Source organism: Notechis scutatus, chromosome 2 (genome assembly GCF_049901735.1).
Source record: "Notechis scutatus isolate UNSWTSFEM ecotype Mainland chromosome 2, rNotScu1.2, whole genome shotgun sequence".
NCBI lineage: Eukaryota > Metazoa > Chordata > Lepidosauria > Squamata > Elapidae > Notechis > Notechis scutatus.
Window position 1 is genome coordinate 15,192,112 of NC_142010.1, and position 12,288 is coordinate 15,204,399.

At 42.9% G+C, this 12,288-nt stretch overlaps 2 protein-coding genes across 3 annotated transcripts in view; both read left to right on the forward strand.

Annotated features, from left to right (window-relative positions):
- LOC113427813 (uncharacterized) overlaps nucleotides 1-12,288 on the forward strand; it is a 142,110-nt gene that overhangs the window by 30,255 nt on the left and 99,567 nt on the right. For both annotated transcript variants that reach the window (XM_087953507.1, XM_087953505.1), the window contains exons 4-5: nucleotides 7,041-7,108; nucleotides 7,526-7,655. In XM_087953507.1, coding sequence (XP_087809633.1) covers nucleotides 7,041-7,108; nucleotides 7,526-7,655 — 198 coding nt within the window. The remainder of the gene's footprint in view (nucleotides 1-7,040; nucleotides 7,109-7,525; nucleotides 7,656-12,288) is intronic.
- On the forward strand, nucleotides 11,051-12,177 carry LOC148131823 (uncharacterized). The gene is given in 2 exon segments (XM_087953533.1): nucleotides 11,051-11,546; nucleotides 11,549-12,177. Coding segments are annotated over 2 exon segments (891 nt in total). The 5' UTR covers nucleotides 11,051-11,143; the 3' UTR covers nucleotides 12,037-12,177.

The following is a 12,288-nucleotide window of genomic DNA, read 5'->3' on the forward strand; positions in this document are numbered from 1 at the left end:
AAACAAGATATAAAAGACTTTGGAATTTATAACAAACTGCAGTATTTAGATAAAATTTTACTAGGATCAAACAAAAAGAACATATCCAAATTCTATAAATACTTACTGGAAGTAGAATTAGAACAAGAGATAGTCAAAGGGAACATGATAGCCTGGAGCAGGAATGTCGGAAGAAGTATTACATTATCAGAATGGGAAAAGATTTGGAACAGAAATATTAAGATTACAAAATCGGCAGCATATAAAGAAAATACATACAAAATGTTTTATAGATGGCACTTGCCCCTTCGAGGTTGGCGAAAATGAACCCAAACACGAGTCCAAAATGCTGGAAATGTAAAAGCATAGAAGGAACCTACTTTCATATGTGGTGGTCTTGCAAAGAAACCCAGAAATATTGGCAAAAAATCAGAAAATGGTTGGAGGAGATAACCAAAGAACAAATCGAATACAAACCAGAGTTCTTCCTACTAGGGATCTCTGATAAACATTTACCCAAAAAGATGAAATATGTAACAATTCATATCCTAACTGCAGCCAGATTAGCGTTTGCCCAGTGTTGGAAATCACCCTATGCACCTACAGAACAAATGGTCATCCAGAAAATATGTGATTGTGCAGAAATGGATAAATTAACTATAGCACTTAAAAACAAAGAGGCTTCAACATTTTACGATAATTGGAACTCTTGGTATAATTGGTTAGTCCAGAGATAAACTGCTTAATGGACAATGGGTAATTTAAGCATAGATATCGATAAGATGTGTGTATTCAAATTAAGGTAGGAGAATTGGATCTTGCAGACTGTCAAAAAAGGATATTGTCTGTTTTTAAACGCATCTTTTTTTTTTCTTTTTTCTCTTTCTCTTCCTTTGTTTCTTTCTTTCTTTTACATCTCCTCTTCTCTTTTCTTTCCAGTTTGTAAGACCGAGTGTTCTTTTTTTGTTTTTTTTCCTTTTGTGTATGTAATGTCGATATGTTTTTAATTGTAAATTTAATAAAATTTATTTAAAAAAAAAAAAAAAAAGAAAGTCTTTCCCATCATGGGACCTGCTAGGTCAATGTGAACCCTGGCCCAGGGTGCCCCGCGTCCTCCCACCTGGTGGGTGTGGCTGTGGGTGGAGCTGCCCTTGTCGCCTGGCAGGCCTGGCATGCGTTGACCCAACTGGTAATTTGGGCATCTAGTCCAGGCCACCAAACGTAGCTTCGGGCCAAGGCCTTCATCCTCACCATGCCCGGATGTCCCACGTGCAGTGCCCTTAGAACTGGTTCTTGCAATGAGGCAGGAATGACTACCCTTGTCCCCCACAACAGGCAGCCCTGAATTTCTGACAACTCCTGCTTGCGGGTTCTAAAGGGAATTAGCTCAGGGGCAAATTGTATATCCGGCCACCCCCTTCCCACCCAGTCCAGGACTTGCGAAATCAACGGATCTTTTTTTGAGTGTGCAGCAACATCCCCAGCTGAAACTGGGAGGTCCAGTCCCGTGCACTCGAAGATTGCGTGGATGGGAGCTGGGTCCTCGACTGGCGTGGCAGGGGGCATCTGCTGAGGGCATCTGCGTGGCTCAGGTTTATTCCGGGCGATGGATCAAGGTATATGAATAAGCGGCCAAAAAAGAGTCCATCTGGTCATTCTTGGGGAAAGTACCTGTGGGGTTTGCTTGTCTCCAGCTAACAGTCCTAAAAGTGGTTTGTGGTCTGTGACCAGTTCAAAATAATGGCCATAGAGAAACTCATGAAACTTTTTTACAGCAGCTACAGCAGCCAAAGCCTCCTTATCTATCTGGCTGTAGTTTCTCTCAGCAGGAGAGAATGTCCTAGAAAAGTAGGCAATGGGTGCCTCTGATCCATTTGAAAGTCTGTGGCTTAGAACTGCTCCTATCCCAAAAGGTGAGGCATCAGCTGCGAGTACTAGGGGCAAGTCCTTGTTAAATTGCACCAGAACTGCGTTTGAAGTCAAGAGGGACTTCACTGCTCGGAAAGCGTTGGCTTCTACCTGCCCCCAGTGCCAGGGAACATTCTTGTCTAGGAGCCTATGCAGGGGCTCAGCTACAGAGGCTTTGTGGGGTAAGAAGGAAGCATAGAAGTTTAAAAGCCCTAAAAAGGCCTGTAGTTCTACCTTGTTAGAAGGTGTGGGTGCATCGTGAATGGCTTTGACTTTGCTTTCAATAGGGTGAATTCCCGAGGAATCAATTCGATAACCCAGGAAGTCTACTTGACTGGTAGCTATGGTGCATTTTTCTTTTTTCAATTTGAGCCCATTTAGTCTAAACCTGTCAAGAACAGACCTAACCCTGAGTAACAACTGTGACTTGCTGGAGGCTGATACTAATATGTCATCAAAGTATGGGACCACCCCGGGTAGGCCCTGGAGGATTCTTTCCATGAGTGATTGGAATATGCCAGGGGCTACGCTGACCCCAAACTGTAAACGCTTACATCTAAACGCACCCTGTGTGTTACTATGGTTTGAAGGTCAGCTGTTTGTTGGTCCACAGGGAATTGCTGGTATGCCTGGGACATGTCCAATTTAGCAAAGATTAGGCCTGGCTCAAATGTGTGAAGCAGGTGTTGAATAACCGGTACTGGGTATGTGCTAACTTGAAGGAAACGGTTGATGGACGTCTTATAGTCCGCGCAAATTCTTACACTGCCATCCTTTTTTAAAGGTGTAACTATGGGTGTCCCCCACCTTGCAAAGTCTACCTGTTCTAAAACTCCTTGATTTATGAGTTTGTCCAGCTCTGCGTCTAATTTGGGCCTAACGGCAAAGGGAACTCTTCGAGGTTTCAAACGGACTGGGGTGGCTTGTGGACCCACATTGAAAGATATGGGGGTGCCTGTATAACAGCCCAGGTCACTGCTGAAAACATCAGCGTAGTCGTTAAAAAGGGCATCAACTTCAGAGTTTCTGACAGTGTGGATCCCTGTTATGCTAAGCCCCAGGGCAGGGAACCAATCCAGTCCTAGCAGACTAGGCAGGGCACCATCAACAACTACCAGTGGCAAGTAACCTCTAAAGTTTTGGAATTGAATAAGGAATCTTCCCTTACCCAGGACGGGATGTTCCTTCCCTGGTAGTCCCGAAGATTCAGGTGGCAGGTGGTCAGCTTCCTCCTTGGGAACGAAGGCAGCATCTTCTTTAACGTGGACCATGCAATGATGGAGAGGGTTGACCCGGTGTCCACCTCCATATGGCAGGGTTTACCTTCTAAAAGAAGAGAAACGCTTATTTTGTTAGGGTTAGTGGAGACGCTGCCTGCGTGATAACAAGTGTAGCAGCTTTTTACTTGCCTTTGGAAAGAGGCAGAGGTTCGGGATCTTGGGACAGGGGCTTGTTCAGCTTGACAAACTCTGGCTATATGCCCTTGCATCTGGCAGTTCAGACAAATAGCATTTCTGAATCTGCACTTGGCTCTAGGATGGTTTCCCCACAACTCAAACAAGGGGATTGTTGTTTGGTGAACTGGCTGTTGTTTCTCCTTGGTGGAGCTAAAGGTGCCCTAGGGCGTGTGAGGCGATTTATTTCTACTGGCTCCTCTATATCCTCCTGGGAGGCTTCATCGTAGTGGACTGTAGCCGTCCCTTGTCTAATGGAAGTACCTTGAATCTCAGCTGCAGACACTTCTGATAGCTCAGCAGCTTGAGCTTCTTCTAGGGCTAGGGCTAGGTTGAGATCTTTCTTGGCTAATAACCTACGTTGCAGCTTTAGATCTCTAACCCCCCCACAACTTGGTCAAGTAGCATATCATCAAGGTAGTCCCTGAACCCACAGTGGATGGCAGCAGATCTTAAAGCTGCCATATATTGGCTTATGGTTTCTCCCTCAGCTTGAACCCTTCTCCTAAAAGCTAGCCTCCTAGCTATCTGCGAGGGTTTGGGGGAATAATGGTTGGCTAGAATATCCTTCAGCTCTTCCCAGGGAATAGACTTAATAGGTCGTGGTGACACTAATGCTGAGGCAGTGTCAAAAACTGTAGCCCCACAAAAACTTAAAAAATAAGACCTTTTCCTCAGGTCTGTAGCCCTCGACAAGTCTATAGCGTTTAAAAAACATTCAAATCTATTAATGTAGGATTCCCAAGTCTCTGTTCCGGGCTGGAAATGTGGGAAGGTCGGCGTAGATGCCATTTGATCGATAACCGTGGGTGTGCTAGGTGAAGAAAAATTCAGCGGTCGCTTTTAAAAAAGCGTTTCAGCAGCGCCTGTCAGCGGCGTTCGGCTCCTCAGCTTCGGAGCTTTGAAGTTCGCTCTTTTGGAGAGCGCCGGCGGCAGTGACTTCACTTTCGGTAATTAGCGGCTTCAGCTCTTTCTCTGTGTGACTTCGGCTCAATTGTTTCGCCTGGACGTCTTTACTGCATCCCGCCCTCGTCGCCAGTGTTGTGGAGCGGCGGTTACAGAAGGGAGACGGAGCCAGGATAACGCTAACAGCTTTATTCATTGAATAAAGGGTCGCCGCGACTTCAGATGCAATCTGACAGCCAGCTGGCGGCGACAGCTGATGCCGTTTGACAGCTCCCTTTTATAGCCGGCTGTCAAACGGCATCAGCCAATGGGAGCGTTCGGCGCTCCCGCTCAGGCAGCGGACCAGAAGGAGAACTGCTGTCAAGTGCTAATACATAACACTTTCTTTTTGGGAAAAGTGGTTGAGAAGGTCATTGCGCGGCAGCTCCAGAGGTTTCTTGATGAAATGGATTATCTAGACCAGGGGTCCTCAACCACCGCGCCACGGACCGGTACCGGGCCGTGGAGCACTCTTTACCGGGCCGCAAAGAAAAAAATGTGGCGTCTTTCTTTGCCTTCGGTGAATGCTGCTGGGATCGGGGATCAAGGACACAAATGAAAGAAGGGGAGGGAGGAAGCAACCGAAGCCTGTCCTGCTCTCTGGCTCAGCTCTCTCAGTCGCTCTCTCACTCCTCCACCAGCCCAGGAAGAAACTGCTTCAAAGAAGCCGGGGGGGGGGGGGGGTGGCTTTTCCTGTCGCCGCAGCTTCCCCGAAGCGCCCATTTGGCCTCCACCCCGCCTGCCCGCTCGCTCGCGGTTATATCCACAGTGCGCCGTTCTGCCTGCCTGCCTGGTTGTTTGGGAGCAGCTTCGGCTGAGAATAATAACTATTCGCCTCTTTTTATCAGCCGAAGCTGCTCCGAAACGAAGAAGGCAGGCAGGCAGGCAGAACGGAGCAATGTGGATTGAAGAGCGGGCGGGCGGGGGTGGGGGGTGGGGTGAAACGGGCGCCGGGGAAGCTGCGGCGACAGGAAAAGCCACCCCACCCCCCACCCTGGCTTCTTTGAAGCAGTTTCTTCCTGGGCTGGTGGAGGAGCGATAGAGTGACTGAGAGAGGAACGAGGCAGACACCTGAGGGAGGGAGACACCTGAGGGATGGGGCTGAGGAGGCAGGGCCGAGGTGCCCCCTGAACTTGGTGGTTTGCTGGCAGACGTTTAATACCCGACTAGGTAACAACATCAGATGTTACCTAGTCAGGTAATGAAACGTCTACAAGCAAACTACCAAACTCGGATTCTCTCTCCCCCCTCCCCCCGTCCTTGAAAAAATGTTTCTGCTTGAAACCGGTCCCTGGTACAAAAAAGGTTGGGGACCACTGATCTAGACACCTACCAGTCAGGATTCAGGCCTGAATTTGGGACAGAAACGGCATTGATCACGATTTTGGATGATCTCTGGCGAGAGCAGGATCAGGGTAGCACATCCATCCTTGCTCTTCTTGACCTTTCGGTGACTTGATACCATCGAGTATAGTATTCTCCTGGGGCAGCTTCGGGGGATGGGAGTGGCAGGCCTTGTGCTATCCTGGCTCATCTTCTTCCTCTGCGGCTGCTCTCAGTCAGTGTTGATAGGAGGGGAGAGATCCAACCTTTATCCATTGCTTTGCCGTGTTCCGCAGGGCTGAGTACTCTCTCTGCTCCTGTTCAACATTTATATGAAGCCGCTGGGTGAGCTGATGATACTCAGCTGTATGTCTCGGCCTATGGTGGGTGAAGCGATGCTGAGTTCTCCCTCCCGCAGTTCCTGGAGGCTGTTAGGGGCTGGATGGAGAGCAATGGGTTGAAACTAAATCCTGGCAAGACCAAGTGGCTCTGGGTTTAGGGTTTGTTGGCCAAGGGAGAATTGCCACTTCTGGTCTTGGATGGGATGACACTAGCCCAAACAGACCCTGTACGTAAACTGGGGGTTCTCCTGCTCATGATTCTTGCTCAAAGAGCAGGTAATGGTTGTGGCCAGGAGGGCCTTTGCACCACTAAGGGGTGTGCGCCAGTTACGCCCCTTCCTGAACTGACAATCCCTACTCACAGTCACTCATGCCCTAGTCGCTTCTGACTTGACTATTGCAATACGTTCTACATGAGGCTACCCTTGAAGAGCATCCAGAAGTTCCAGTTGGTTCAAAACGCAGCGGCTTGCATGGTTTCGTGCAGATCCCGGTGTGCACATGTATCACTTCTCCTGCAGGAGCTGCATTGGCTGCCAATTTGCTTCCAGGTGCAATTCAAAGTGCTGGTTGTTGCCTTTGAAGCCTTTTATGGCATGGGACCTGATTATCTGAGGGACCCTCTCTTACTAGTTACATATACCCTACCCACCAGAGCAGGGAGGCAGGGAATGTTCCATGTTCCATCCTCTAGGGAGATGCATCTGGTGAGAGCCAGAAGAAGGGCCTTCTCCATGGCGGCTCCCTCTCTCTGGAACATCATCCCACAGAGATTAAAATGGCCCCCAGTCTAGCACTCTTCTGGAAGATGTCGAAGACCGGGTTCTGCCAGTGGTCCTGGGGAACGCAGAGCGGTATGGAGCCCCTTAAATGGCTTCTGTGAGGTGCTGTCACCAGGATGGGGTGGGCGGGGGTGATTTTATTATTTTAATGTATTATATAATTCTCCTTTTATTAATTTTATTGTTTTATATGGGTTTGATATTTTGTAAGCCGCCTTGAGTTGCCATGTGTGAATAGGCGGCATTTAAATTGTCTAAAATAAGTACAGTATTTTGTTATTTATTTTGAAATTATTTATTCCTTACAGAGAAACAAAATATGAAATTTTATGGTTTTTATGACGACGATCAAACAGCAGTTGAAGCGCTAAATCAAGTAAGAAAGGGAAAAGTTTTTAGATTTGTATACTCTCTTCAGGAAGTGAAGTGGTTGTGCAGAGTGCTCTCTCTTTCTATTTTCCCCTTGTTTGGACTGGATTATTTTTGTGTCCTCCCACGACATGAACAGCAGGTTCAAGGTACTGTCATTCAACATAGCTTCCTCTGGTTATATTGTTCTACTAGGTACTCCTCCAACTTTGTGTTTACCAGAATCATTTCTTTTAACGTCCTTCAAGAATTAGGAATAAATGTATCACAGTGTCAGGAACTGTCAATTTGGTCTTGTCTGCAAATTTGATGAGTTCCCCTTCTATTACTATTATTGATGAGTTCCCCTTCTATTTATTAGACAAATCATTGATGAAGTTGAACAGATCTTGCAAATCTTCCTGTTCTTTTTTTCCGTGTTCAGGAGAATCTTGTGTCCTTCGAGGAGGTGGCTGTGTATTTCTCGGAGGAGGAATGGTCTCAGCTGGATCCTGACCAAAAAGCGCTGCATTCGGAAGTCATGCTTGAAAACCATAGGAACGTGGTCTCTTTGGGTAAGAGTTTTCTTGTCCCAAATCAGACATTTCAAGAAGACAGATTATAGTTATTATTTATTAAAAAACCACTAATCGGATATCATCTCCTCGAAGGGAAAAGGAAAATATCTGGCCTTCTGGTATTCCAAGGAAGGAAAGAATGAATGTCTCTTTGCTTAGATGCTTTTGGGCCATTTCTTATCAGTATTTTTCCATTTCTATTTGAACTTATCTGTGGAGGCTGAGAAGACCGAGGTTTCTTTTATCTGTCCTCTGGAGGACATGTGAAAGGAATGTGTTGTCATTTATCCTTATTTCTATTTGAACTTATCTGTGGAGGCTGAGAAGGATGGGGTGTGCTTTTAATTGTATTCTGGAAGTCATGTGAGAAGAATGTGTTGTCATTTTCCCCCTTTCACACTCAGGCCATCGAAGAGCATTCTCCCAATCCAATTCAACAACAAAGTCCTCATGAAGTGTGAGTCATAGCATCCTCTGGTACAGGTGATCCCCGAGTTATGATAGTTCACTAAGCGACCATATCAAGTTACGACCTAGCCCTCTCCAAAGTACCTAAGACTCAGTCCTGAAATTAAAAATGCTGCAGCATCACGGCTGTCATTCACACTTACAAATGACAGCAGAGGGCTGCAACAAAATCGCCCTATCTATAACCCGACCTCATTCTTCCGTGACTGACGTTGGAACGATGTAGCGAGCCATCAGTTCTTTTTTTTTTAATAAATACTTTATTCAGTTTTCAAAATTTAAGAACATAGAACTTTCTACATCATTGTATCAACATCAAGACATCTTTTACATTTCCTTATCTACATACATACTTCGTTATTCCATTACCGTTGCATATTTCTTTCATTATTTAGTTTCAGAGTAATAGATAAATAAATATAGATAAATATAGATATAGGTATAAGTATTTACATAGTTTCTTATTCTTTATTTAATTGCCATTTTGATTTCTTTTTATTCTTAAACTATACCAGGTGTCCCAGGCACTATAATATGTCAAATCTTCTTTATCTCTTAATTTCATCGTTAACCTGTCCCATCTCTGCACAATCTATTTTTTTTTTTATAACAACACCCTCTGGTGGTACATCTTCCTGCTTCCAAAATTGTGCATAAGAAATTCTAGCGGCTGTTAAAATATGTAACATAATATTGTCTTTTTTTATTATATTTTTCTGTTATTATGCCTAATAGAAATATTTCTGGTTTGGGTACAATTTTCTGTTTTATTACTTCTAGCCACAATCGAATTATGTTCCAATACTTCTTGACCTCTGGGCAGGTCAACCACATATGAAAATAAGTACCTTTTTCCTTCTTACACTCTCAGCAATTTGGGCTTAGATTAAACATTTCTGCTAGTCTAGCAGGGGGTAGGTGCCACCTTTAAAACATTTTGTATAGGTTTTCCCTGTACGTTGTAGACATAGTTAATTTGTAATTTAGTCCCTACATTTTTTCCCAATGTTCCAAATCTATATTGTGGCTAACATTTTTCACCCATACCACCATTGTCTCCTTTACCACCTCCTCTTCCATCTTAAAATCCAATAGAAAATTATATATTTTGGAAATCATTCCCCCCCACTCCCCGTTCCTTGTGTAATTGCATCTAATTGGTGTTTTCCCACTTAAAATCCATATTATTCTTTGTTTATTTTTCCTCACCTGAACTTGTATGTATGGCTACCAGTCTATTTCTATATTTTGTTGCTGTAGTTTTTGTATTGTTTTCAGCCTTCCTTGTTCATCTTTATAATTTCTCATTTTAGCCAGATCCATTACGTTGGATTAAATTTGTGCTTCCATGGTTGACAGTCAGCTTGGTATTTTATCATAGTGATTCTTTTTAATTTTATTCCATATCCGAATTCTTGAGTCTCTGATCAGGTGTTTCTGGAAGTATGAATGTTGCTTGCTTTTCCCATCCCATAAAAAGCTATGCCACCCTTTTTGCAAGTCGTGGCCTTCTATCAGCAGTATTCTTTTGTTTTCCAAATTAATCCAATCCTTAATCCATACCATAGCTGCTGTCTGGTAATACATTTCCCAGTAAGGGAGTCTAAAGCCACCCCTTTCTCTTTTGTCCTGCAGTAATTTCATTTTTATCCTAGCTTTTTTTTCACCCAAATTGATTTAATGACTGTTTTATCTAATTCTCCCCCCAAAAAAATTTGTCCAATTTCACCAGTACAGTTTGAAAGAGACAGTATTTTTGGTAGTGTGGACATTTTGACTGCCGCAATTTTCCACGTTAACGATAACTGTAATTTCCCCCATATTTCTAATTCTTTTTAATTTGTGTCATTAACTTATCATAATTATCTTTTTAATTGATGAACACCTTGGTTTAACCAAATGCCTAAATATTTTATTTTTTTGACAATTTGCATTCCCAATTTTTCTTCCAATTCTTTTTTTTTTTTTGTTCATCTTTGTTTTGTTTTTATTTATTTTAAGTCCCGCAACACTGCCAAATTCTTCTATTTCTTTTATTAATTCTACTCCGGTGTCCTCCAGATCCTCCAAGAAAGATACTATATCGCCAGCGAAGGCATGTATTTTATAATGCTCCTTTCTAATTAAAGCCCCTTTAATTTCTTTATTTTTCCTAATATTCTCCAATAAATTCTCTAATGTAAGGATAAAGAGTAGCGGTGACAATGGGCATCCCTGTCTTACTCCCTTGTTGATCTTAAATGTTTCTGTCCTATCACCATTTAGTATTATGCTAGCCGCCTAGATTGAATAGATTGTCCAAATTGTTTTGATAAATTTGTTGCTGAAATCCATACTTTTTAATTGCTATATAATGAACTGCCAATTGACATTATCAAACGCTTTTTGCACATCGAGAAAGACCATTGCCATTTGCTTTCCAGGGTGTGCCTCATAGTATTCTAATATGTTCATTACCATTCTAGTGTTATTTTTAATCAAAGGTCTCTGCTGAAATTAACCTACCCAATAAATCTTAAGATTTCTCCTAATTCCTCCTTGGATTTTCCCCTGATTATTCCTTAACTCAAAACACTTTGAGTGAGATTTGCATATATATAGATAATTGTAAAGAAACAGATGTTTTCTAGATATTTTCAAAGCTTTCAGGACTCATCAATTTAGAAATCATGTCTATATCACAGCACTGTAAAAGGCAAATGTTCAACATAATGGAACTTTGGAAAAATTCAGAAGGAAATTCACTTGATTTTGTGCAGTTTGATCTATTTCTCTAAGCTTGTTATCATTTTCATTTCTCTTTTGATTTGAAGGTAATAATGGACAGGATAATCAAGATTCCTGTGAACTGTCCCAAATGATCACTGCTAAAGATGGAAGGGAGAAGTTTGGAATTCGAACGAATTCAAAAGCCATGTGAGAAAGCAGTCAAATAATTGGAATCATGAAAGCTCATTTTCCACAGATGCCCAGCAAGAGGAAATAAGGAAAAATATAATGGGAAAAGTGTGAAGCCAATGAAAACTAAACTACAAGTAAAAGAACACTATTTAAGCCAAGACAATGGAGAAGATGCTATGAGAAGACACAGTAGACAAAATTACAATGAGACATTCATTCTTTCTCTTAGAAATAAGTTCCTTACATCTCAAAAAGTGATTGATATGAAAGAGAAGCCTTATAAATGTTTGGAATGTGGAACATGTTTTAGAAAAAGTAGGCAACTTACTTTCCATGAAAGGATTCACACTGGGGAGAAGCTCTACAAATGCAGAGAGTGTGGTAACACGTTCAGAAGATGGCATAATCTTATTTCCCATAAAAGGATCCACACAGGGGAGAAGCCGTATAAATGTATGGAGTGTGGGAAGACATTTGCTCAAAGTGGTCATCTTAGTTCCCATATGAGAATCCACACAGGGAAAAGCCGTATAAATGCATGGAGTGTGGAAAGACCTTTGCTCGAAGATTTCGTCTTGTTTCGCATAAGATGATCCACACAGGGGAGAAACCGTATAAATGCATGGAGTGTGCGAAGACCTTTGTTCAAAAATGTGATCTTATTTCCCATATGATAATCCACACAGGGGAAAAACCATATAAATGTATGGAGTGTGGAAAGACCTTTACTCAAAGTGGTCATCTTAGTACCCATATGAGAATCCACACAGGGGAAAAGCCGTATAAATGCATTGAGTGTAGAAAGATCTTTGCTAGAAAAGATAAACTTATTCGCCATAAGATGATCCACACAGGGAAGAAGCCGTATAAATGCATGGAGTGTGGGAAGACCTTTGCTCGAAGTGGTAATCTTAGTTCCCATATGATAATCCACACAGGGAAAAACCATATAAATGCATGGAGTGTGGAAAGACCTTTGCTCAAAATGGTCATCTTAGTTCCCATATGATAATCCACACAGGGGAAAAACCATATAAATGCATGGAGTGTGGGAAGACCTTTGCTCGTAGTGGTTATCTTAGTTCCCATATGATAATCCACACAGGGGAAAAACCATATAAATGCATGGAGTGTGGGAAGACCTTTGCTCGTAGTGGTTATCTTAGTTCCCATATGATAATCCACACAGGAGAAAAGCCGTATAAATGTATGGAGTGTGGAAAGACCTTTGCTCAAAGTGGTCATCTTAGTACCCACTTAG